General features: G+C 42.2%; 2 protein-coding genes across 15 annotated transcripts; both read left to right on the top strand.

The window, feature by feature from the left end:
- On the top strand, nucleotides 1-5195 carry LOC131135489 (tubulin beta chain-like). 9 transcript variants are annotated; one of them, XM_058081442.1, is made up of 6 exons: nucleotides 1-149; nucleotides 1246-1346; nucleotides 1838-1946; nucleotides 2030-2140; nucleotides 2238-2482; nucleotides 2611-5195. In XM_058081442.1, exons 2-6 carry the CDS (start codon nucleotides 1290-1292, stop codon nucleotides 3370-3372), a joined length of 1284 nt encoding a protein of 427 aa, XP_057937425.1. In that variant the 5' UTR covers nucleotides 1-149; nucleotides 1246-1289; the 3' UTR covers nucleotides 3373-5195. The 9 variants fall into 9 exon arrangements, with proteins under 9 accessions (XP_057937425.1, XP_057937424.1, XP_057937426.1 ...); XM_058081441.1 differs by having other exon boundaries at nucleotides 2560-5195; XM_058081449.1 differs by lacking the exon at nucleotides 1246-1346 and adding an exon at nucleotides 2200-2237 and having other exon boundaries at nucleotides 30-149; nucleotides 2030-2093; nucleotides 2354-2482; nucleotides 2560-5195.
- chn1 (chimerin 1) lies at nucleotides 6-25472 on the top strand. Of its 6 annotated transcripts, XM_058081451.1 has the most exons (11): nucleotides 7-149; nucleotides 5212-5304; nucleotides 6288-6447; nucleotides 12415-12548; nucleotides 13828-14684; nucleotides 16194-16278; nucleotides 20578-20751; nucleotides 21657-21734; nucleotides 23010-23147; nucleotides 24568-24673; nucleotides 24765-25472. In XM_058081451.1, exons 5-11 carry the CDS (start codon nucleotides 14433-14435, stop codon nucleotides 24934-24936), a joined length of 1005 nt encoding a protein of 334 aa, XP_057937434.1. In that variant the 5' UTR covers nucleotides 7-149; nucleotides 5212-5304; nucleotides 6288-6447; nucleotides 12415-12548; nucleotides 13828-14432; the 3' UTR covers nucleotides 24937-25472. The 6 variants fall into 6 exon arrangements, with proteins under 6 accessions (XP_057937439.1, XP_057937434.1, XP_057937437.1 ...); XM_058081454.1 differs by lacking the exon at nucleotides 12415-12548 and having other exon boundaries at nucleotides 14158-14684; XM_058081453.1 differs by lacking the exon at nucleotides 12415-12548.
- The last annotated feature ends 1837 nt before the right edge of the window (nucleotides 25473-27309 follow it).

Genomic DNA, 27309 nt, shown 5'->3' with positions numbered 1-27309 from the left:
CTGGCAACCATCAGTCAGCAATGGCCGCACTTGGTTCTTGTCGTTAGTGGGTGAGGTCGTGTTCATTTTGACCGTGTTAGGTAGATAGAAATTGTTGAATTGAACCCAAAAGCCACCGCCAGTCGGCTTGTGGGGATAACTGCGAGAAGGTAAGACTCATTCTAATGTTTATTTTCCTACTAAATGTTCGATGACGCGACTGTGTGTGTGTTGGTGTGTAGCCTGTGTAGCTAATTATGCTAGCGAACGTCAAGGCGGGTTGTGTTGTGATGGAAACATGGCGTCGTCGTGACGTCACGTATTATAAAAAGTACACACGAAAAGTGCCAGTTTTGCCATAAGCGTAATTGCCCCCCCTCATTTGTTCGCCCACATATATTTACATATTTGACTTTTTTAACTTCAACATTAGTAGTAATGATAGTCGTATAGCAGGACGACTCAAAGAGTGGGTCGCGGACCACTGGTGGTCGCTAACAAAACCTCCAGGCGGTCCGCGAATTACTGAGTAAGTGCACAAATACGAACGGTCAATGAATAAGTACAAGAAATAAGAGACTATTGTTAAAGGAACTGTATTGCAATACGTTCTCTGGCTGCATAGAGGGCGCCAACATTCGAATGTGCTGCCCGCATTATGTCCCGCCCTCTTCCTGTTTTCAGTATGTCCTCAGTGAGTGACAGCCATGGACGCCAGTTATTTTAGTCGGGCCTACGTTTGTACACCCATTTTTTGCAGTTTAAATCATAATTGTGAATTCCAATCTGTTCTTTAAATCATTATTGGTAACGATTGCTACTGGTGGTGTTTTTATATGGTTTGGTTTTAAAAAGCCATCTGAACCATTTGCATACACTCCCTTTAAATGTTATTAATACATGAGGCACTGGTAATGGTGGTAAGTTTCCGATTGTAACTAATATTGTACCATAAAAAGGGGTTATGGGACGGCGGGGTAATAAGGGACAATTTTCGGGAAAATGTTTTAAATGCATGAATTTTCCTGAAAACCCCGTTTTACGATACTACTTTTTGTGGTTAAATTAGGCATTTTCATGATCACGTTACATGCAATTAATGAGTTTGTATTTCATTGATGACATTGATATTAATGGTGAAGCCACAGTGTTTTATCTTTTGTGTTTTCATTTTGACATTTATCAGTGTTTGACTGGATTTCAAAATGAAATTTCTATAACTTGTCACACACACACACTTTTTCCTTTTCCTTCACCGTGAGAAAGCAATTTGCTGGAAATACACCCAAGACTCAACTTTTTCGTCCACAATGAGGGAAATTGTGCACATCCAAGTCGGCCAGTGTGGTAACCAAATGGGTTGCAAGGTAAGAAAATATTAATAAATATAAAGTTATTATATATTATTTTTTTCTTATGCATAATATCATTTGGTTACAATGAATAAAACATTCTCGTTAGGGACTGACTGATTAGAATTTCTTCCGGGCCGATTCCAATATTAGGGAATTAATTTTTTTTTTCATTTTTCAATCAAAAAAAGATATAGTTGGGCTCTTATGCAGACTCTGCATTGCTCCGTTGTGTGAATAAATTGCATTCCTACGGTCACTTATGGTCATAAGCTTTCCCTTTAGAGATAAGGTGAGTAGCACTGTCATCTGGGAGAAACTCTGAGTAGAACCGCAACTCCTCCGCATAATTGAAAATGTAATAATTACAAAGTAAATACTTATGATGCAATGTTATGATGTAGTGTTTATCGTGGTATTTTCCATATTCATAGAACAAGCTGATTCCAGGAATAGCGAGGAACAAAAACACTCCAGAATTTATCCTTACCATTTTCTGCCTGCAGTTCTGGGAAGTGATCAGCAACGAACACGGCATTGATTCGAACGGGAATTACCACGGCGATAGCGAGCTCCAGCTGCACAGGGTCAACGTCTACTTCAACGAGGCCGCAGGTTGGTCGCTTGGCTAGGAACTGATTTATGCCTTTCCTCAGCTTTTGTTCTTGCATTGACGAACTGGTGTGGTTGAAGTGTAGGGGGCAAGTATGTGCCCCGTGCCATTCTCGTGGACTTGGAACCAAGTACCATGGACTGCGCAAGGTCTGGACCCTTTGGTCAAATTTTCCGACCTGACAATTTTGTGTTTGGTGGGTTGGCATAAAGCTGTGTCAATTACAGACTGCAATCTTTTGTGTTATCCAATCAGATGAGATCAGATGCTCATGTGTGTGATTGTTCTCTAAGGTAAGAGTGGTGCTGCTAACAACTGGGCCAAGGGTCACTACACTGATGGTGCTGACATGGTTGACTCGGTAGTGGATGTGGTGCGTAAAGAGTCAGAAAGCTGTGACTGTCTGCAGGGCTTCCAGCTCACACACTCTCTTGGGGGTGGAACCGGTTCTGGGATGGGAACCCTACTGATCAACAAGATCCGTGAGGAATACCCCGACCGTATCATAAACACTTTCAGCGTGGTGCCTTCCCCCAAGGTGTGATAGTCTTTCATTCAGTGTGACTTTGAAATTGTACCCTGTGATAAAGAGGTTCCGTGTGTTTCTGTCCTGAGGTGTCCGATACGGTTGTAGAACCTTACAACTCCACTCTCTCCATCCATCAGCTTGTTGAGAACACAGATCAAACTTACTGCATTGACAACGAGGCCCTGTACCACATCTGCTTCCGCACCCTCAAGCTGAGGACACCCACCTACGGAGACCTGAACCACCTGGTGTCCTTCACCATGAGCGGGGTCACCACCTGCCTGCGCTTCCCCGGTCAGCTCAACGCCGACCTCCGCAAGCTGGCGGTCAACATGGTGCCTTTCCCCCGCTTGCACTTCTTCATGCCCGGCTTTGCCCCTCTGACCAGCCGGGGCTGCCAGCCGTACCGAGCCCTCACGGTCCGTGATCTCACCCAGCAAGTGTTTGACTCCAAAAATATGATGGCCGCATGCGACCCGAGCCGCGGACGCTATCTCACCGTCGCCACGGTGTTCCGTGGCCGTGTATCCATGAAGGAGGTTGATGAGGAAATGTTCAAAATCCAGAACAAGAACAGCAGGTACTTTGTGGAGTGGATCCCCAACAACATCAAGACCGCCGTCTGTGACATCCCGCCCCGCGGACTCAAGGTGGCTGTCACTTTTATCGGCAACAGCACGGCCATCCAGGAGCTGTTCAAGCGCATCTCGGACCAGTTCACAGCCATGTTCCGCCGTAAGGCCTTCTTGCACTGGTACACGGCTCAAGGCATGGACGAGATGGAGTTCACTGAAGCGGAAAACAACATGAACGATCTGGTATCCGAGTACCAACAGTACCAGGATGCCACTGTGGACAACGAAGGGGAATTTGGGGAAGAGACTGAAGTGGCTGCTTGAAAACAACAAGATCTCCCTGCTCTCTTATTTCATACTGTACTCTTTTAACACAGTAGACTACTAATGTTGAACAAAAGAGAAGGAAAACACTAAAGAAGGCCGAACCATTTGTAAATCTCTACTCCTTTGAATAAAATCCTTTGAAAGGCAGAGCCTCTACATTGTTTTTCTTCAGTCTTCTCTCTACAATCCATAGACCTCAGTCAGCGTCCGCCCTGGTTAGCATGTTTCGGCTAAATTTTGCCTCAGTTAGCGTACAATATGGCACACATCTTGTCGTGTTGTTAATACACCGTGTGAGTCCCGGTGTGTTTGTGTATTTTTATCACTAAATGTCCTTAGTTTCTAAGAAATACACTTAGCATGCTCACAAAATGATAGCCGTAACCGTAAGTTAGCCCGGCTAAAATACACAAGCAAAACACATTTTTAGAGTTTTACATGCATAAAACAATTCTAAATGCATATAAATGATGAACTATAAGCGAACTTGTCACTAGTTGGCACTATTGACACAAAACATTGACAAGACATTACCTGCATTGGGTGAAAAAAGGGTCTCCCATTCTGTGTGGAAGTGGTAAGTTTCTGGCTTAAGTTTAGAAGAAAAAAAATCCAGGCTAGTGTGCTAGGTAGTGGCCGTCTCGATTCCCTGCAGCATAAGAGTTGTACAATGTGGTGTGAACAATGAATAATAGGAGTGTAAAAGATGCTTCATGTCTACAGGACTCTAATGTTAAACACCACATATACAAAGTCATAACAGCGCCAGACATCCATACATTTTCTATGCCGCTTATCCTCATTTTCCGTGCTCGGCATGTGTGATCCGAGATGCCGGAATAAACAAGCATCTTCATTGAAACCTCACGATTGAAAACAACACTTTGTTCTGCATTACATCATTAAAGCAGACCAAAACTGGGATGTTCAAAAACCGATGTTCTGCTGTGCTTATGAATCCTTCTGAAAGTGGGAGTCCATAAAGGTTTGCCGATAGTGCTAGTAGTGACCTTTTCCAGCCATAATAGACATTTTTACTAGTACCCCTCTCACCCTTACACACTTGGACTTGTCTGCCCTTGTGTGCTTGTGTGTGGTTCTGGCAGACGTTAGCCGTGACGGATATTGATCCCTGCAGACGTGTGGCTGTCTGTTCACCCTTTTTATTACTTGTGTCCTCTAAAGGAGATCTTATTAGCTCTCTATATCGGCTAACTCTCCAGTATTCCCTGGACATGAAAGCAATATTATGGGATTAGGGAACTGTATATATTGGTTGAAACCAAACCAAATCTGCCTTGACAGATGCTGCCTGTTCTTTGTTGACGGTGGGCAAGTCTCTCCATGAGGTCCCACAGCAGGTCTGCTTTTCTTTAAGGTGGCTGATATGCCACGTTGCTTCCAGTTGATAGGATCTTTTTCTGAGGATGTTAGACAACAGATCGTTGCGTGTTGGGACAGATCCATGACGTCATGTACGTAAATTCATCCTGCCTTCGGAGGAAGTACAGCGTGTGAAAGTGGCCAACGCGCCAGAGGCAAGCACGGCGGCGCGTCAACAATGAGCGTGCTTGTCCTTGTGAGAGGACGTTAGGCAGCGCCTGACTATTCCACGTTGCTTTGACATCATAGAGCTGAATTATCTCTCCACCAACCAGTATCTGTATTTTTGAGTATGTGTGTGACGACACACAATGACAGGAGTGGAAAACCAGGCTTAGATAATAGTTGAGCGAGAGCACAGAGTTCAGGCTTAGTTGTTGAAAGCAAAGAATGAATGATTCCAGTCATTATCCCACTGCTTGTGTAAGATCTTTTTTCTGCATATTATGTAAGGTGGAGGTGGCTTGATATACATGGACGGAGCAACGACGGGGCCACATGATGAGCGGACACGCTGGCTCCTCGGGACAAGTGGCTCGGTCACAGGTTTGATGTTAAGTAATGCATCGTGATCACCCACGCTGTTGGATGGATCAGTCCTCTTAAGGACACATTGAATAATAAGGGTTAAGATACTTATAACACGCGCTGTACCATATTTGGACTATACTCTATACTGACTTATCTAATAGTGTCACCATTGGAATACAATACTTTGTCAAATATTACACAACATCTCTATACTATATGTATAATAAATGAATGAATTCATTGATAAAATTTAAAAAATATATATAGAAAAATGACATTTAAAAATGTGTTTTGCTGGTAAATTAAAATAAATTAAACTGTACCCTGCCTCTCAGCTGGGATAGGCTCCACCACCCCCACGACGCGCGTGAGGTTGAGCGGTGGAAAATGAATGAATAAATGAATAATAATAAAATAAAAAAAATACATCAATTTAATTATATTTTTTAATCGAAAGAAAAATAGAAAATATATAATTTAAAATCAGTTGTTGAAGATCTGTTGTGCTGGTATATAAATTAACACATTTTTGGAAAATTAAAACAATTTAGCAATTTAAACAGCAAAGCAATTTAAAACAATAACAAAAATACAAAATTTATGAAATTTTTAAAATAAAAAAGCTTTTTAAAAATCACAAAAACTATAAATGTTTTAAAAGATGTATTGTGCTGGTATATATGTATAATAAATGAATGAATTAATTGATAAAATTAAAAAATATAGAGAAAAATTACATTTAAAAATGTGTTTTGCCATAATTTTGCCTCTGGATTAGCGTAGAATTCACATGGAACATTTGATGCTTCCGTCATTCCGTTTTTGTATGTTTTGGGAGAAATGAATAATAAAAAGCAAGGTATCGCTGTATTAACAAAACCATGGCTGTCGCACCAAGCAAAGTCTCTTTGCAAGGGCAAGCAATTAAAGACTAATTCAAGTATAAGTATATATACATTTCTTATCCATCCATTTTCTATTCTGCTTATTCTCACAAGGGTTGCAGGTATGCTGGAGCCTATCCCAACTGACTTTGGTGCACCCTGGACCGATCGCCAGCCGATTTCTCATCCATCACCTGTAAAATATCAATGAATATCAGCTCCTCATGGGACCAGTCTGCTAACCAAGCCAATAAGACAACCAGCCGCGTATAAAGTAAGTCCAACGGCTCAGAAACATTCTCATGGGAACCTGGCACTCCAAGCAGCTGCCGTATGTCTGCGTCTAGTGAAACATATAAGATGCAATATGCTCAACACGCCACAGGTTTGTGTCCTGTGCAGCCAGAGCAGATCGTGAGCAGATTACACATCTCAGAGTCCAGTCCTGTTGCCAAATGGCAGTCAAGAGCAGCTGTCCCCCAGCGACTGTAGCAGCATGTTTATGGACCATTCATGGCGGAATATCACTCTAACGCATCTATTACGTGCCTGAATCAGTGTTCTCTCCCAAACATCATTGATTGGTGACTGGACTGGTGGCCAGCCAATCACACGGCACATATAGACAAACAACCATTCACACTCACATTCATACCTATGAACAATTTGGAGTCGCCAATTAACCTAGCATGTTTTTGGAATGTGGGAGGAAACCGGAGTACCCGGAGAAAACCCACGCATACACAAGGAGAACATGCAAACTCCACACAGAGATGGCCGAGGGTGGAATTGAACTCGGGTCTCTTAGCTGTGAGGCCTGCGTGCTAATGTTCATTGTTACTTGTTTGAAAGCACCGCTCATGACATGACCAGAAGTCATGGCGGACGCCTTTGATCGCTCAGCAGGAGGTCCGATCATGTAAGACGGATAAATAGCTGACCGGCGGCCTTCACCATCTCTTACGTTTTGTTACGTTATGGCATGTGATGCTGACTTCTACAAAGGAGCTTTTCATGCTGAGTGGACTATTTGCAGATACTGTCTATGGAGTGGCGGGGGGGGGGGGCTAGATGACGTCATTGTCAAATCTACCTAATTACCTCAACAGAGCATGCAGTTATATGCAGTTAAATATGAAGAAAAAACAAGAAAACATTGTAATGAACTCATAATATTCTGACAATGAATATCCTATATATAACGAAAAGTCACACTTTTATGAGAAATAAGCTCATAATATTATGAGGGAATTCATTTTAGTATACTCCAGTTATAATATTAGACAAATAAGTCTTTTTAAGTCATTATATGAGAAACAAAGCAAAATAAGGTTGTCACTTTTGGAAAATTAGCTTGGGGAAAAGTCATAATATAACATATTACATATTCTTATAAGAAGAAAAATATATTTAAATATTTGGAGAAAAACATCAGCAGAAATGGAAAAAAGGCTGTAATTTATGGGACTAAAGTCAAAATATGAGGATGAAAAATAACAATTTTAGTAGCATGGAGATGAAAAATGAAATAATTAAGTTGTCATTTTTGGAAAAACATCTACAGGAAAAGTTATGATGTTCCAGAAACAAAGTCATAATTATGAGAAAAAAAAATTCCAAGTAAAAGTTGAGAACTTTGGAAAATGGAAAAAAAAAAACCATCAAAAATAAACAAAAAGTTGATAATAACATAACAGTAGGCTTTTTCAAGGTGAGATGCAGACTATTTTTTCTTGAAATATATATAATATAGGTGTTTCCACTGCTATACCCAGCATGCTTTGAGGTCACTTTGTAAATAACAGTTCAAGTTAGGTTTTTGTTGTTAGCACTTACACATTGGGACATAAAACTTAGCTGTTAGGTGTTGTGATGTTTATGTTTTTGGTCGATTGGTCACTAAGTTGTGCCGTTGTGCACCGTGTTGTCAAGCTGGTTGTCAGCAGTCGCCAGCAAATAGAAGAGCAGCGTTATGTTCAATGTTCATAAAACATCCCTCTCATGATAGATTGTGCTCAGACGATTGACGCTCATTTAGCGTTCCTTTTCAGAACAGAAATATAACGGGTTGCTTTCTGCAAAGCTGACATCTGTTGCCTTCAGTTAGCCGCTGAATGGATGACTAAATTATGAAGGCAACACGCTAACTGTTGTATCACCTGTTGCCAAAATAGCCAGCACACAATGAGCCATTAATCAACGTCTGGGAGCTTTTGTTCCGACTATCATTGGAGGAAATGGCTTGCAGAGCCACACGCAGATAAAAACCTTTTAATTATCGCCTGGAATCCTTTGTCAGTCTTTACATTGGCCAGTTTTTCCTATGTAGATATGTATGTTGGCCTAGAACTGGACTCGGTCATTCCTCCGTTTCCACTGAATGATGACAATATAAACACTTTTGTGTCATTTGGCGTTTCATTCATTGTCTAAGCAAACTACGACCGTGACTGAGCTGCATTGTGGATTATTTATTCAGATAATACTTTTGTGTGACAGTGGCTGAATGAATCCACAATCAGACTTCAGTTGATGGTTATATCAACATGCAGCTACAGTATATCTTGATAGCGCTGTGTGTCTTACCCATGTTTTGACCTTGCGTATGAATAGCAAATGGTGATAGCGGAGCACCATACATCACTGTCACAACACAGACTGTTCCAGCCACATGCCGGTAATTTATCTTTCCTGGGGAAATTGACTTTAATTTGTTGCAGGTTTCTTGCAAGCCCAGCAAATAAGCTTTGTTGGGGCTGCAGCTCTGTGATTGGCTGGCCACCAGTCCGGGGTGTACCCCACCTTGTGTCTGAAATCAGATGGGATTGGCTTCCATTTATCACAGCAAGTCTTCCAGGTCCTAAAGCAGTAAAACAGCCCCAGACCATCACACTACCACCACCGTATTTTACTGTTGCTATCACGTTACTTTTACGACAGATGTAATGGGACAAACACCTTCCCTAAAATTCAGTTTTTCCCAAAGGTCTTGGAGATCATCAAGATGTCTTCTGGCAAAACTGAGACGAGCCTAAATGTTCTTTTTGTTCAGCAGTGGTTTTGGTCTTGGAACTTTTGCCCAGTGTCTTATGGTGGAGTCATGAACGCTAACCTCAACTGAGGCAAGTGAGGTGAGATGTTGTTGGTGGTCTTTTGTGATCTCTTGGATGAGTAATCCCTGCCCTCTGTGGTTGGTCAGCCAAGCCTGGGAAGGTTTGATCCATGTTTTGGCCATTGGCGCATCATGGCTCTCACTCTGGTTTGCTGGAGTCCCAAAGTCCCTAACCTTTTGCACACTGACAATTAACCTAGTATGTTTTTGGAATGTGGGAGGAAACCGGAGTATCCGGAGAAAACCCACGCATGAACATGGAGAACCTGCAAACTCCACACTGAGATGCCCGAGGGTGGAATCAAAGTCGGGTGTCCTAGCTGTGAAGCCTGTGCGCTAACCACTCATACGCCGTGCAGCCCGCCCCAGAAATGAAATTAGAGACATGAAATACTAACACACCTGCTGTATAGTCACCTTCCCACTCCTATTATTCATCATTACGTTACATTACAACTTGTGTACCAAAATGTACCAATTCCACACGGAATGGGAGGAGAACATTTTTTTTACTTTTTTCCAGCTATGGCTGACTTCATGACTTCATGCAGTGTAAAGGTAATCTGTAATGTAAGGTAATGTCTCTATGTTCTGTGTCAATACTACCACCTAGTGATCAGAATACTACATACTATATCCATATGTTTGACTAATAATAGACAATAGTCTACTGTAAAACAGACACCATTTACAAATGAATGTTGAGGTAGTGATAACGAACCATGATATTGTAAGGGACAACCGCATATGTCCGACCCGATTCAAAACGGCAGGATAAAGTTCTTCCATATGTTATCAGACTTGTTCGCAGTGTCCTGCATCACACTCATCATCATGTTACATAACGTTACGTAACTTTGTGATCCACAGCTCTGCTCAAGGATAAAGTTGGCAAAGCAAATGTTGTGATGTTATGTATCGTTTAAAGTACATGTTAAGGTTACAGCAGTGAGGTGGGATTTCCAGATTACACGTGTCAATGATTATGTCCACTCGGACAAGAACATGACAGCAGGGCGAGGACTGCTGCTGTGTACTTATTAGTAGGTCATGGTGTTGGGTCAGCGGTGCATTAGAGGGACATCAACTTATGTAACAACTTTTATACACAGCAAAAAAAAAAGCATCATATCTCCAAATGCCCAATGACCTGAAGTCAAAGATGAAGAAACAAACAAAGCTCAGATGAAAGAAAGTTCTTGGGTACCAGTCATGAGACTGAGAAATAGTCCCAGAGCGTGATTCAACTGTCAAGTTATTGGAAGACTTTTATATAATTAGTGCAAAAAAAAAAAAAAATCCTCTTCATGTTTATTATTGAATTACTTGAATTTTAGAGCCTCCTAACTGCTTTATGACAGAATAGCATTTTTGTCTGACCCAAGGTTGTGCAATTCTATTTTTGACCAGCCTTAACAAGCCAAGATCCGGGGAAATAGAATTATACGTAGCATGAAATAAGCAGACGTTACTGATGTTTCATTGTTTTTCTTGGAATGTTGAAAATGGGATGGTCTCGACAGACGATTTGTGCTGGAAATGTGATCCCGCCGGGCTACACTGGTCCACACATTTTTGGACTCCATGTGCTTCCAAGATAAAAGTAGCTAAGTAATAGATTTAGGCATTTTTGCTTAGAAATAATATTTATATTTTGAAAATATTTCAAAACTCGGCACGGCGGTCGAGTGGTTAGCGCGCAGACCTCACAGCTAGGAGACGAGGGTTCAATTCCACCCTCGGCCATCTCTGTGTGGAGTTTGCATGTTCTCCCCGTGCATGCGTGGGTTTTCTCCGGGTACTCCGGTTTCCTCCCACATTCCAAAAACATGCTAGGTTAATGGGCGTGTGTGAGTGTGAATGGTTGTTTGTCTACGTATATGTGCCCTGTGATTGGCCGGCGACCGGTCCAGGGTGTACCCCGCCTCTCGCCCGAAGACAGCTGGCATAATAACACGCTCACCCCTCTGCAAGTTCGGAGGCTGTGCCGACTGTCAAAGCTAGTGCTAACCTAACCAAACACAACTATGGTGCGTTCAATGGCTGTGCAATGGCTTGGACATTTGACAAACAACATTATCAGTGAAGCTGAAAGACATAAACGAGTAAAGATTGTGTATGATTTGCAAATGCATAGGGAGCCACTCTATAGTGTTAAACTCTTTTTCTCAAACCGTAAAGAGAAGAGAACTAATGGTGCTGAGGCGGATATGTTGTGAAGATGTGAAAGATACTGTACTTTGGACATCCACCCCCCCAAGGGTCTCATTTCTGGACAATTCTGAGTGGCGAGTAAATCAATCAGTCAATTAGAGCTGCGTTCAAAGCGAACCACATCCTGAGAGTCGGACACGCCTTGTGCACTTAACAGCAGGCAACACAATTACAGTGAGAAAAGCCCAGGAAAGTGTTCACGGTCTTGGAGGATGAACCGGTGCATACAAAGGCTCTTGCTGGCTTTTATCTATTCGGAACTTCTGAGCGAGGACCTCGGCTGAGCAGGAGGCCTGCGATGGAAGCGCTCTGTTTGCCGTCTTTTATGTTGCGATTCAGCTCCTGTCAGATGCCACCGATTGGGATGTCATTCTTCATAAGTACACTCCTCTTCAAAGCTCTTCTCTGCCACTCTCATTTCTCATAGCTTTTTACCTGCCGTGACAATAAAGAATGAACTCTGCACTGATGTGTGAATGTCGGAAATAGACTCCCCGACATGGCGACATCATCGCCTTTGACTCGCAGTGCGAATTGCGGGAGCAGTCTGCACATTGCTGTGGTGGTGTTATATTTCATAGCTCATTTGCATGCACGCTGCTGCGTCAGTACGGGAACAATAAACCTCAAGAAAATACCAGCCGGGCCAAGGCTGCAAGGGAGACAAAAGGCATCAAGCCATCATGGAAGATATACGGGGTATACTGTAGTATAGCATTACATATACTATATGTACATACTATACATGCTCTTCACTTTGCTGTAATACACAGTAGCTTCCACCCCTTAGGGGAAAACCTTCCTCAATATGCATCAAGTGTGTTGGATTTTTTTTGTCCACTCATCCAGAACCACATCCATGAGAGCAGAGGTCACCGTGATGGCTGACAGTGTCTTTTCCACTTCGTCCCAAAGGTGGCGGTTGGGGTTGAGGTCAGAGCTCTCAAGGGCTTCCACACAAAAGCCACCCAAGCATCACGCTGGAACAGAAACACAAATTTGAAAGCCAAGAACTGTCCGTAAAGAATGAAACCTCACACGGAACAAAGGTGTTTTTTTAAACAAATTGTTTCTGTGGTCAATAATTTTGATCAGGTGAAAAACAAAATTTCATTTTGTTATTATTATTTCTTCATTACAAGTTCCAAAGGTTTTTTGTCACCCTCCCCCTTCTTGCGTTGGCATATTGTAGCTCTACTTAAAACCTCATTAGGGTATAAATGTGCAAAAGGTAAATTCAAGCAATTTTTACACTGGTATTAAGATTTTGATCATTTCTGTTTTATTAGTTTGTAATATATTGTCATATTTTTGTATTGTAATTTTCTTTTTGTGTGCCTTCTCGTAGACCCAATCCCGTGACACCCACAGTGACAGATTTATTTATTATTATTCTGTGTAGATATCATTTTTCATTCATTCATTTTCTACCGCTTATCCTCACGAGGGTCGCGGGCGTGCTGGAGCCTATCCCAGCTGTCTTCGGGTTAGAGGCGGGGTACACCCTGGACTGAGGCCTGCAAATGTACGATGTATTCCTTATTGTTTTTGGTCTCATGAGGGATGGTAACCACTCGCCCACCGTGCAGCCGAGATATCATTTTGATATTAATACATTTTGATCGAAAGGCTATTATGCATATTATGATTAGCCTCAAAAAGGCTGATGAAACGTTAACTCTAAATGTTTCATCAGCATTTTTGTGGTTATTTTCCATTTTTACTGTTTGTTTATTTTAGAATATGACCATCACTTTGGACACCCCTGCATTAAGGCATAGTTAGAGCAGTGGTTCTCACCCGGTGGGTCGCCACCTAAAAGTGGGTCACGGGTCTTTACCTGGGGAAAAATACAAATAATTATGTAATGACTAGTTAATGCGCAGGCCTCACAGCTAAGAGACCCGAGTTCGATTCCAACCTCAGGCATCTCTGTGTGGAGTTTGCATGTTCTCCCCGTGCATGCGTGGGTTTTCTCCGGGTACTCCGGTTTCCTCCCACATTCCAAAAACATGCTAGGTTAATTGGCGACTCCAAATTGTCCATAGGTATGAATGTGAGTGTGAATGGTTGTTTGAATATATGTGCCCTGTGATTGGCTGGCCACCAGTCCAGGGTTTACCCTCGAAGACAGCTGGGATAGGCTCCAGCACCCCCGCACCTCATGTTCTTGCTGTGTTTCTAAGCGTGCAACACACAGCTGCAGATAACTGCTGGAGGAGCTTAGTTTTTCAGGATAAATCATATACAGTATGTTTATGTGTGCATTTAAAAAATATCCATAGTCGTATTTTATGATTTAAAGGATTGGCGTTTTTGTTCTTTCAGGTGGCCTCCATGATCGGTTTCTGTGGCAACGTGCTTTTCAAAATAGATCCTCTCCTGTCGCGAGTGGTCTCTGTGCTGATGCGTGACTCATTCCTTGCTCATTACCGGCCCACTCTCACTCCAGCTCCCCTGCTTGGTTATCTGGCGGCGAAAGGTTGTGGGGGGCGGGGTGGCAGCCACCATAGCCGATGAATGCGTGCCGCCATTGGCTGGTGGGATCCATTTAATCTGCCGTGACTGTTCTGAGAGTCCACCCCCCCTCCTGTACTCCTCCCCCTCACTCTGCCTGCCCTGACAGCATCTAAACACAGTGTGCTGCCTGTGTTCCAGGGAGAATATCAGCTCGGCACAGCGAGGAGAGGATTAACGCAACCACACATCTCATCTGCATACGTGTTCCGAGGGAGCTTCAAGAAAAAGCGTTTGGTCTCCAACCTTTGTCTCCTTGTTCACTGCTCTACCAGGACTCTTCTTCTTGGGATCATTTCAACAATGATGTTCATGCTGATGTTCAGTGAGGACTTGCTTTGAGCATCAGGGACTTTCTTCATGTTTGGACTCCGGGGGGGTCTCCTCACCTGAGCTGGGAGACGGCCGAGCCTAGGATGCCGTCCGAGGAGCCCTACGAGGCTCACAAGGAGGACAAGTCTGTAGTGCAGAGGTCCAAGCGAGAAGCCAACCAGGAGGAGATCTTGGCAGCCGCTCTTGGGATGAGGATGGGGCCAGAGAAACCTTCGGCAACCTTCTGGCAGCCTCTTAAACTCTTCGCGTACTCACAGCTCACCTCACTGGTCCGCAGAGCCTCGCTGAAGGAAACCGACCGACCGCAAAGATCGGAGAAAGTCCATAACTTCAAGGTGAGACTGGAATTTCTCGTGAAGTTGTCCGGCCGGGTTCATACCATCATGTGTGGCCACGGGGCAGCTTCTCACGCCTCCCCAGTGGGACGTGATATGGGAGGTGGGAGATTAAAAGCAGAACCGTACGATGAAAGGAGAATCTGTGGGGTGCTGTGTGTGCCGCTGCCGTTAATTGGAGTGCCAGATGGAGAGATTAGGCTGATGGAGTGGTGGAGCGTACCTCTATCTGGCGCCTGTTTTGCTCTGCTTTCCTGCAAAGCAGCGCAGGAAGAGAAATATTACCAGGCGGGCTTTGAAGCGCTGCGTCCGTCTTTGTTCCCCTCTATTACTTAATGTCTGTAATGAGTACAGTTCTCCCAATTGGAAAGCCTATTAACAAGAAACCACAACAGAAGCATCTTAGACCCAGATGTAGCTTCTAACCCCAATAGTCCAGGAATTGTTTCCGCTGCTTTACGGCTTCCTCCATTCAATGACTTATTAGCTGGTAGTGATTGCCATTGAAGTGTTCCATTGATTCATAACTTGAATTCATGAAAGTAGAATTGGAAAATGTCTTTGCACACCGACCCCAGACTGTTGAGATTTGACGTCTAATAAATAAACACTCAGTCTCTTGACGCACTAATTGTAGAAGATGATTTGCCTGCTGTCGCGGTTGTTGACACCATGCCTCAAACCGACGCTTCTCGCTCCCAGAGGCCTTCCTGATTGGCTGGGCTGTTGTTACCTGGCGGGGCTGGCTGTTTCCATAGCAAATTTGCCTTCACGCCGATGGAGGTGTCAAACCCCCGACTGTGCCATAACAGCAAAGATCACAATTGTTCCTGATATCACGACAATGTTGCGTTGGAACCTGAGCCTCACTCTGATCCTCATTTTCAGCCTCATGCAGTCTTTTATTGGGCAAAGAACCACATTTTGCCACGAGTGGGGCAATTGTATTAGAAGTAGTACAGCAGTACCTCAGTTTTAGTCCATAAGGTCTAAATAAATCTGGTCAAAAACTGAAAAGACCACAATTTATTTTGTTATTACAAGAATGTTGTGTTGGGCAAACTACCTCACTTTTTCGTATTAACACATTCCAAAAGGTCTTCAAAAAGTCTGAAACATACAAAACCAAAGCAATTTTTTCCATAGAAATCATGTAAATCCAATTCATCTGTTCCGGACACCCAAAAAAATCAACCAAAATCATTATTGTTTTACATGCCAAAAATATTGGGTAATGCATGCATATGGATACACAACAACAACTTTCCTTTACAGCTATTTGATGTCGGCTATGTGATCCAAGATGGCTGAATAAAGAAGCTAGGCTGGGTGTATCCGCCACATGATTTACTGTGCCAAATGGAAGGGTATATGATAACAGAAAGAGTGTATGAGAACCCAGGCATCTCATGGAAAACCGAGTTTTGTCTGTTTTTAGAGTGGTCTGACATTTCTATTCACACTTTCAAACATAACAACTAATATCTGTGCTCCCCCCCCTCCTTGCAGGTCCACGCCTTCCGCGGGCCTCACTGGTGCGACCACTGTGCCAGCTTCATGTGGGGGCTGATGGCTCAAGGGGTGAAATGTTCAGGTACACTTGTCAAACATCCAAAGTCCAAAGTGAGCATTGCTGTATGTGGGTTACTTGGTTTTTAGCGCATCTGGAGCTGGATTATTCCCCTTTAATCTACAATCCCAATAGTGAAAACACCGGATTAGCAGGAGGGGGGTTGTATAATAGAATGAAATGAGGGCTTTAAAGCTAAAGCTATGACGTAACATCGATGGCTCCATGTTTGTGAACGATAGGGATCATTTTATATTAGCGTTTACATGTGATGGCTTTTATACCTTTTTAAATACTTTACTCTGTTTTTGTTTTGAAGTCATTAGCTTTTTCTTTGTTTTAAGTCACTTTAAGTCACATTCATTTGGCAAGTTATTTACCAAAAATGAAGACAAAGTAGAAACATTTAATTTGGAAAGGCAACTACACAATAAATAGCACACAGAACAACACAACTGGTATGTGTCAAGGATTGCCAGTTAGTCATCTCAGCCGTGGCATAAAGAACATACCTGAGAGGCTGAATAGGCTAAGTTACAACAAGCCAGCGAATCCAACAAGCAAGTTTGCAGTCAGCAAGTTCACCGAGCTCCCGATCTCATCCCATAGGCTTGTGGAATGGGAGCACTCCCACTTGTGACTGTCAATTGTGATGTTCATGTTCATGTCAGTCAGTATGAATTTTAAAAGCCTGTTTAATTATAAATATTATAAATGTTTTGATGTAGGAGTTGAAGGACCAGCCACCAATGGACAAACAGTGGAACTAACTAACCCTAACCAGGAAAAGCAGGAATCATCCAAACCTTAACCAGGAAGGGCCACACAATGATAAATGAAATAATGCAAAATATACTAAGACGTTTATTATTTATTGATTGATTTATTTTCCCCTCATTTTTAATTTTTTTTAAATGTCCAAATCATTGAAATTTCTTCTTAATCATTGCAAATTTTCTTTTTGTAATTTGCCATAACATTTTGACTTTATTTCAGTGTTATAACTTTTTCTCCAATGTAGTTTTCCAAAAATAATAATAATAATAATTATAATAATAATAATTCTTTATTAATCTTTATTAATCCTTCGACTTTTTCCTTGTAAATTTTCCTGTCCTAATTATGACTTTACTACCATAATATTTTGAATATAACTTTTTCCACAACCTAATTTTTCAAAAATGATGAATTATAATTTTCACATTTGCTGTTGTTTTTAAAAACTTCTCAAAATATTTCAGAAATAGTTTTACAAAAAAAATATTATGACTTTATTCCTATATTATTATATATATTTTTTCAGGTTGTCTTGTTTTTTTCCGCCAACCTAATTTTCCAAAAATTAATTTTTTACTTTGTTTTGCTTCTCATAATATTATGATTTAAAAAAACAACATATTTTTTCTGAAATATTTCAACTATTTCAAGACCAGGGTTCAATTCCACCCTCGGCCATCTTTGTGTGGAGTTAGCATGTTCTCCCCGTGCATGCGTGGGTTTTCTCCGGGTACTCCGGTTTCCTCCCACATTCCAAAAAACATGCTAGGTTAATTGGCGACTCCAAATTGTCCATAGGTATGAATGTGAGTGTGAATGGTTGTTTGTCTATATGTGCCTTGTGATTGGCTGGCCACCAGCCAATTATATATTTTCTGAATATGCCGTGTCCCACTTTGCACTTTGGACACTCCTGCTTTAATGGGTTGTATAATACTGAACTATTCTCCCACAATTGACACTAATGTACCCTTCAAGAAAAGAAATGTTCTCCTGCCACTTTGTGTGAAGCTTCCATTTTAAAGTAATTGATGAAATCCCCGTCCTGCCAATGCCTGTTTGATGTTTTATTGATGAAACAAAGTGTGTCACTCACACACACACAGGATCAGCGGGAGCTCAGGCGTTAATTGTTAATGCTTCCATTTTGAAAGCTCCACAGCAACCAAATTAAAGCCGCCTATGTTTTCGGTCTGCCTTCTTGCGCTGCCATTCCTTCACTTTTCCACCACAGTCAAAGAGAATCTAGGCCACCAAAGTCTCTCATGGTGCTGGGATTTGCATAGGCAAAAAGTGCTCCGACACCCCCTTTCACCGCTTTTGTACCAGCTCAACTGTTTTGGCCCAGCGCCAGGGAGCCAGCCTTTGCTTGGTGTTTGTTGTGCCACATTTCCTCATCAGCGTACACCCTCCTTAAACCACCCCGCCCCCCCCCAACAGTCTCATCCCATCATGCCCGTGAAGGAAAACAAAGCTGGCACGCCTCTTTAATGAGGCGCTGAGTTCAGAGCTGCTCCGTTTCCACGCAAATTAAAATGCAGCCGCTGCTTTGCCCAATCCGCAGGGTCACACACAGTAATATTCATTATTTATAAAAAAAAAATAGCCCCCACAAATACGAGTGGAGGTCAAACGCGGTGAGAAAAACAAGCCACCATCTAAAGTGCAGCCTCCTCGCATTATAGCAAAACGCTGACAGCGCAATAAAATGCATCCTGCTGGAGTCCGCCTGACCCCCCCCCCCCCACCTGAGACCTGGGAGGCCCTCACTTTGTACACATGGACGCCGGCCTCCATTGTACTGCCTGTCACATCTCCTTAAGAGAGTCATCTCTTAAGGTAATTACATTTCTGCACCAATGCATATCAATGCTGCAACCTTTCCTCCCGGGACCCATCTTAATCCAAACCTTGTCTTCGGCTTCTGCGTGGACTCGATTCCCAGCTTTATGGCGCAGACCTTTACTGAGTGGTAAAATTTGGGGTGGGAGTTGGGGGGGGGGGGGGTGGCGGGGATAAAAACCTCTCTGAAATTAGAGAGGACTGAAAAGATCTAAGAGCTGGAGGAGCTGCTCCATTTTAGTGTGTGAAAGTAGGTCTGGTGTCGCCTGCAGCGGCTGAATTGCTGCTTCCGCTGCCATTGTGCTGCATGAGCTTTGATTTCAGAGCAGGAAAAAAAAAAAAAAAACACAACAAAGCGCAACAGTGGCGGCGTTCCTCCTCCGCTTCTCATCCCTTTTAGTGTTCCTCTAATACGTCCAGCTCTGTTGCACTTGGAGGAGTGGAGTCCCGTCTTGTGGTGTAAATGAAATCATTCATGCATTCAGCTAGGAGTTTATATTTTGGTTGTTATTGCTTCTCGGCATTCGCACATAGAAAATTCGACACCATTTTTCATGTATTTATTCCACTTCTACTTCTTATTCCGCCTCTGCTAACTCACACATTTTTCAACCGATTTAAACCAGTCCAACGTGAACTAGTCAGCCCATTTAAAAAACATATTTACTATAATTTCTGTGACAATTTTTCCATTAATTTATTTCCCGACCCCTAACAGTGGAAAATAATTTTCCATTTCCTATTATGGTAACATTCTGCTTATTGTGCTGTTATGGTTCACCTTATATATGCTATTTAAACTTTATAATTCGGATGTTTTTAGTCTGCTAAAAACGAACAGACAAACGATATGACGCCCTCAACTGCACGAAAATGCATTCAAATTCTTCTTAATCTTCAGGGTGATTCAGGTGGGTGCTGGTTCGAACCCCCCAAGCATTATGTCATCTGTTGATACATTTCATCAGTCATTCCCTTTTTTTTTTTACATTCCAACTATTCAAATTCTGCCGTTTTTAGTGCGCTTAAAACGAAACAAATTCACTCCTCCCCAACCTGATGGTTGCTGGTTCGATCCTCAGTCCTCATGTAATGGTTCCACATTACATTTCAAAATGTTTCACTCTTCATTTTTATTCCGAATTCCGACTTTTTGCAAAATCAAATCATCTTCAGGACTTTTCTGAAAATGTTCCATAATCTGTAAATTTTTTCCCATTGGAAATTAATGGAATTGGTGGAAATTCATAATATAGTATATTTGTGACATACTCATTTTCGAGTTCATACAGTGCTGGTCTCCCAAGCTGATGGTTGCTGGTTCAATCCTAAATTGGTTTATTCTGCATTTTTTACCATTCTACTGAAATTTCTTAATCTGGAGTTATTTCATGTGGTTTTGCGTCCTCTCAAAGTAGTCCAAAGAGTAACAATGGCCAACGGCACTTCGCTGTTACTTCGCCATGCATAACAGAGAGGACATTCATGGTGTACACACTGATTGAGAAAAACAAGTCCTTTGTTGTTGTTGTTTTCGTGGCGGAGACCCACAATGAAGCTGTCAATTATTTCCCAGAGGAATCTGAGTGAATACAAAAGCTAAATGAGGTTACTGAACTGAAAGAATGCATCAACGCTATTATTTAGCGTGCCAAAGGAGCATGACCAGAGGTAAATAATCGGTTCTCATGTCTTCTCTTGCAGACTGCGGCGTCAACGTCCACAAACAGTGTTCGCCTCTGGTTCCCAACAACTGCAAGCCCAGCCTGCGACACATCCGTAAGGTGTACAGCTGCGACCTCAGCACCTTGGTGAAAGCTCACAACACGGCACGCCCCATGGTGGTGGACATGTGCATACGAGAGATTGAGTCGAGAGGTGAGAGTGAATTGATGCACTCATAAAAGTGTCAAAAAAACAACTTATTTTCACATAAAAATTCAAAAACTACATCCAAAAATGCTGAATCGCAAATAGTCATCCATTGTTGATGGCGACCGTGGCAAGTTCATGGTTGTGAAGCATCACTCCATATGAATAAATTGAATATTTTACAAACAATATTTTATTTTTTTTTATTAGAGCTCTCTAGACATGAAATAACACCCCTATAGTCAGCTTTACTCTTCTATTATTCTTTTTTTACATCACATTGCGCAGGCTACATGATTACTGCAGGGACATAACAGACGGCTGCCGCTAGCATAAGAAGTTAGCGAGCTAACTACTTAGCGTCTCCAATTGACTTATTTTCAAATTAAATAAATGTTTCAAACAGAGTGAGGAAGAAGGACAAAGAAGCCAAAAATGTACCACTTCCACATGGAATGCGAGGCAAACCTTTTTTTTCCACTCGATCTCAGCCATGGCATGTTGGCTCGTCATTACTGATGCAGAGTGACCACTGTACTTCATACAACTTGTATTTTCATATTGTATATTTTTTGACTAATAATAATAGGTCATAGTCAACCATTTCTTCCATAGGTTATTTAAAATATAGCGATGGACGACTGTATGTCCCTGAAACGATGTTGGAGGAGCTCATGGATTCCGTCCTCGACGGATGATGCATGTCTTTATTAGGTTGCCCAGTGATGCAGAAAACCATTTGCATCTGCCCATTATTTTAGATGATGTTTTTACCCATAATCCTTTATGCATACATATGAGAGTTTTTAATTCCATTTCCTAAATGACCACAGGTGATGCACGGTACTTCATTTTCTTGATGACTTGTGTCAAGTGTGTTGACGTCAGTTTTGTACCCCCCCGCCACACAGGACTGAAGTCTGAAGGCCTTTACAGAATATCCGGATTCAGCGACTCGGTAGAAGAAGTCAAGATGGCATTCGACAAAGGTTTGATTTCCTTTGTGTTGCACCTGCATGCAGATGACCGTCACTGTTTGATTAATGAGAGAGTGACACTTTGCGGAAGGATTTAGTGTCCTTCTGAGAGTACCCAAGTGTGCCTCACATGAAGTGTTGACACAAATCACCTGAGGGGGGTGGAAGAGTACCACACTAACCATGACACCAGTGCTTCCCAATTGCTTTCTGTCACGCACCCCCCTGGAAACAGAAATGTTTTCCCGCCCCCGATTTGAAATACTACGGTATTGAGAATTTATTTATCTGTATGAGTTCTCTGTGTAAGATGAAAAATAAATAAACAAATCAAGAATAAAGAAAATCAATCAATCAGTAATAAATAAATATAATAAAACGGCAAATAATAAAAACTTAAGAAACCACATATAGTTGGTGGGTAGACAAATTATTTTTTTTCAGATTAAAATGAACAAAGCATTATTAGAGCCCTGTAGACATGACAAAACACGACTATAGTCACATTTATACTCTTTTTATTTACAACATATTGCGCAACTGCTCGGTCTTGAGACACATGCTAACTCGCAAACTAGAGAGCTAGCGACCTAAACGGTAGCCTTCAAGTTATTTCCTTTAAACTTAAATATCCAAAAACTTACCACTTCCACACGGATAGGGAGGATAATTATTAACAGTTATTTAACCTTTAACATGAACATTAATCAAACGTAATAATTTTTTCTGGGTACATGATACCATACAGCATCCATATCAAACTTTCGCAGGCCGCACTAACATTAAACTTTCATATCAAGGCAGGGGCCGCATGTTTGAGACCCCTGATCTAAAGGGACATGAATAAACACTGTATAATCAGCGATAACATTGGTTTTGAAGGCAACAGGAAGTAAGGAAAGGATGCAGCGTACAAACAATGGTGAGGGTTCAAGCTCATCTTTAAAAATGAGCAGTGGACATTGAGCAAGTGGAGTGTGAATTTCAAGTGGAGCGTCGGTTAAAGTCTTTCCCAGATGAGCATGTGGGAGATCATCCATGACAGAGTGTCATTCCAGCTCACAGCGCTGTGATGTTCAGCCTGCCAGCACAAGTAGGCCACGGCCTGCTCGCCAAAACGCACAGAACCAAGGGAGGCGATAGCAGATACTTTGAAATGTATCCCGTCCACAGCAAAATGGCCGCCGTGTTCCAGACTTGATGTCAAAAGTACGAGTGTGAACCGCCTCTCACTCTGCTGTCCTTTCTTGCCTTCCTCTTGTTCCATCACACATTGTCCTGTCACAGGTGGAGAGAAGACTGACATCTCAGTGAAAGCCTACGAAGACATCAACATCATCACGGGCGCGCTCAAGCTCTACCTGCGGGATTTGCCCGTTCCCGTCATCTCGTACGACGCTTACCCGAGGTTCATCGAGGCTGCAAGTGAGTTTCACACAAAACATATTCATCCATTCATCATTGTCTGTCATCTGAACAGGCTTCCTCAGTTCATGCTCAAAGACTTGTCCTACCTAGTCTGGACTGAGCTAGCATCAACTGGACTGGTCTTATCAGCTTCATCAGTTGATGCTGACGTACTAGATAGGACATCTAGTATCTATCTGGTTGCTCAGTCTATCAGTTCATACTGAAAGACCAGATAGGACAGCTCTAATCAGACTAGAGCTGTCCTATCATACTGAAAGACCAGATAGGACAGCTCTAATCAGACTAGAGCTGTCCTATCTGGTCTTTCAGTATGAACTGATAGACCGAGCAACCAGCTAGGACAGCTCTAATCAGACTCGGTCTATCAGTTCATACTGAAAGACCAGATAGGACAGCTCTAGTCTGATTAGAGCTGTCCTATCAGTTCATAATGATAGACCAGCTAGGACAACTCTAGTCTGATTAGAGCTGTCCTATCTAGTTGCTCGGTCTATCAGTTTATACTGAAAGACCAGATAGGACAGCTCTAGCTTGATTAGAGTTGTCCTATCTGGTTGCTCGGTCTATCAGTTCATACTGAAAGACTAGATAGGACAGCTCTAGTCTGATTAGAGCTGTCCTATCCCTTTGCCCGGTCTATCAGTTCATACTGAAAGACCAGATAGTCTGATTAGAGCTGTCCTATCTAGTTGGTCAGATTCATACTCAAAGTTCAGTTCACACTCAAAGATTAGATAGGTTTCAAGTTGCGTCAGACAAAGTTTAGCCTCTAATTAGAGCTGTCCTATGGAGAGTTGATAAATAGTATCCTATCTAGTCTTTGAGCATGAACTGGACTGTTGTCTTAGAAGATGTTTCACTTCTCATTTGAGCAGGCTTCATCAGTTTACTGGAACTATCTTGCTGTCCTACCAAGTCTGCTTGGAAGACAGCTGAAACATCTTCTAAGACAACATGAACAGCCCAGTTGCAATCGAGACTAGATAGGACAGCTATCATTTGTGTTTTGCATCTTTTACAAGCAGGTGTCATCAGTTCATGCTCAGAGACTAGATAGGACAACTCTAATCAGGCTCAGATTGTTTTTGCTGAAATCTTATTTAGCCTCTTCTAAGCAGGCTTCATCAGTTGATGCTCATAGACTAGATAGGACAGCTGTTGGGCAGTCCAGTCTGACAAAGCTGAGAAGAAATGCCTGGAGAGATGTGCAAAGTCCACGTCAGCACCCAGCAGAAGCCCTGCATAAATATTTGACAAGCGTGTTTAGCGGAATATGCATTAGCGTGCTCCCATTGAAGGCTAATGGCTTCCATCACCCCCCCCCCCCCCCCCCCCCCCCCCCCAAAGCATTGATTCCCTGAATGCATCCCAAGAGCTGTGTCGGCTTTTAACCATTACGTTGTTCCCGTGTCAGAGTTCACAGATCCAGACAAGAAGCTTGAAGCTTTCCGGGAGGCTCTGGCTCTGCTGCCCCCTCCCCACAACGAAACGCTCAAGTATCTCATGGCACACTTAAAAAGGTAAGCCAATAATGCCATAACATGGATATTATTATATGGGGTTTCCTGGTGAAAACGGAAGGGTTTCACTTGTTGTCTTGTCACATTTCAGGGTGACACAAAACGAGAAATACAACCTGATGAACGCAGAGAACCTGGCCATCGTTTTCGGGCCCACCTTAATGCGCACCCCCAATCTGGACGCCATGACCGCGCTCAACGACATCCGCTTCCAAAGGCAGGTGGTGGAGATGCTGATTAAAAACGTAGACGTGCTCTTCTGAACGCACATCGGTTCCTTCGCACACATAAAAAAAAGATTTTTAAAAATTTGTATGGACTCTTCTTACCATGCACGAGGTGACACTTTTCTCGACTCCGTGCGTCCCCATTTTTGTCGGGGTGGGGTGGGGGGGATGGGGGGGTTGTGTGCTGCTGACAGGCCAGCATGCATCGGTGCTTTGTATCTCAGCATGTGGAACGATTGTGTTGCTGTGATTTTTGCTTTAGTCTGTGCTGTGATAGATCTAGTCCACGTACCCGGTTGCAGTTCTTACAACTTTGTATGACAACTAAAAATAAGCTACTGGTTTTTGTTGTGTGGGTGAGTGGGTGGGTTCGGTGGATGGGTGGGTATCGGGGTCCTTTTTACAATGTCTTATTTTTTTATGACCTCTTTGTTTATTGAACCTTTCAAACTCTCCTGTCAGTGTTTGCCTGACTTTTCTTGTAGCATTATTTGTACATTCATTTTGTACTGTCATTATTTGTACACAACTTGTGCATGAGCCGTTTAATTTATTAAACCTGGTCAAATACTCGAGAGTGTTTTTGAATTTGTATGGTTATAAATACCATGTATTTTATAATCAGTGCAATGACTTATTATTATACTTTTTTTGATTGACGGATTCCCCTAGAGTGGCGGCACGGTGGTCGAGTGGTTAGCGCGCAAACCTCACAACTAGGAGACCAGGGTACAGGCAATTTTACTCCTACATTATAATTTTTTTTCCCCAACCAATATAAGTACATTATTTGTTTTGTTTTTCATAACATTTTGTCTAAAAGAATAACATATTTCAATTTTATGCTACTAAAGTTTTTCCTCACAATGTTATGACATTTTTCTTGTAAAATTGAGACTTTTTCTTGTTATATTTTGACTTTAGGGCGGCACGGCGGTTGCGTGGTTAGACCTCACAGCTAGGAGACCAGGGTTCAATTCCACCCTCGGCTATCTCTGTGTGGAGTTTACATGTTCTCCCCGTGCATGCGTGGGTACTTTTCTCCGGGTATTCCGGTTTCCTCCCACATTCCAAAAACATGCTAGGTTAATTAGCGACTCCAAATTGTCCATAGGTATGAATGTGAGTGTGAATGGTTGTTTGTCTATATGTGCCCTGTGATTGGCTGGACACCAGTCCAGGGTGTACCATGCCTCTCGCCCAAAGACAGCTGGGTTAGGCTCCCCTAGAGGTATAAAGTGTAACTACAAGTGTCCAATTTGGTATCCATCACGATCAAAGACCACTCTTGTGCTTATTCTAAGCCAGTCTTGAGCCAAAAATACAGAGTAAAATGATTAATATTCCTATAATATTCATATATATATGATTACACAGTAATTACAGCAGCTTTGCTACAAGCACAGAACCAGCATATTTATTTAAAAAAGGCGGCATTGTAGAAACAAACAAAGCCCAAAATGAAAATAAGATTCGGTCTGTGTGTTATGGATGCGACGTGATCTTGAGAAAAATTATGTTTGTCCTTGGTTCGGCTTAATTATACGCAATGACAGGTTGTCCCTGAAAGCATCACTTCATGCAATTGTGCCTGAAGTCTTCTATCAACATGTCAGTCACAGTAATTCAATGTGAAACCAAAACCAAAGTCAACATCAGCACATGCACGCGTAGATTCTTCATTAATTACTATATAAAGTGTGTGTGTGCGTGTGTGTGTGTGCGTGTGTGTGTGTTTAGCACGTTTCAGACACACAATGCTTACACATAACAAACATACACATTGCTGACATATTTATTGTGTCATATTCCTTTCAGTGATGGCTAATAACTTTTTTTTTCCTTTTTTAAAGAGGACCATTATGCTAATTTTTCAACCCTTTGTATTGAATGGTGGACTCCTGTGGAGCAGCTACACACAATAACCAGCGCAGAAAACGTTCTTGATCTTCCAGAATCTGCACCTATTCCAGCTGTATTTCCTTTGATTTGTGCTCCCCGCCAAAAGAAAGTCTATTTTAATTTATTCACCCCACCCCATGTGATTGGTCACACGCCCAAAGTACTTCCTAACTACTGCGAACAGCTTCTACACTTTCTACATTAGTCTGTATAGGAGTTGATAATAAATTAATCGTCTTGTCACACTGCTGGTAAGGTGTAGCTCAGGAGAAGCCGGCCGAGTGGGCGTGGCCTCCAACCTCGCGTGCCCGAGGAGGAGCACTCATTGTTGGATGCACTTTGTCAGAGGCACAGTTTATTACCTATATAAATTACTTGGTTGCCTTTCATTGAATAACAATTACTTTTTTGTTCTTTTTTAAAAATATAGATTTTTTTTTTAGCATTTTTATAAATGTCAATACCTTGCAAATTTTGGGGCTTTTTTAATACCAACACAGATAATTT

Source organism: Doryrhamphus excisus, chromosome 9 (assembly GCF_030265055.1).
Source record: "Doryrhamphus excisus isolate RoL2022-K1 chromosome 9, RoL_Dexc_1.0, whole genome shotgun sequence".
In the NCBI taxonomy this organism is placed as follows: domain Eukaryota; kingdom Metazoa; phylum Chordata; class Actinopteri; order Syngnathiformes; family Syngnathidae; genus Doryrhamphus; species Doryrhamphus excisus.
Note: the sequence above shows the minus strand (reverse complement) of the source record. Positions and strands in the feature narration are given on the sequence as shown.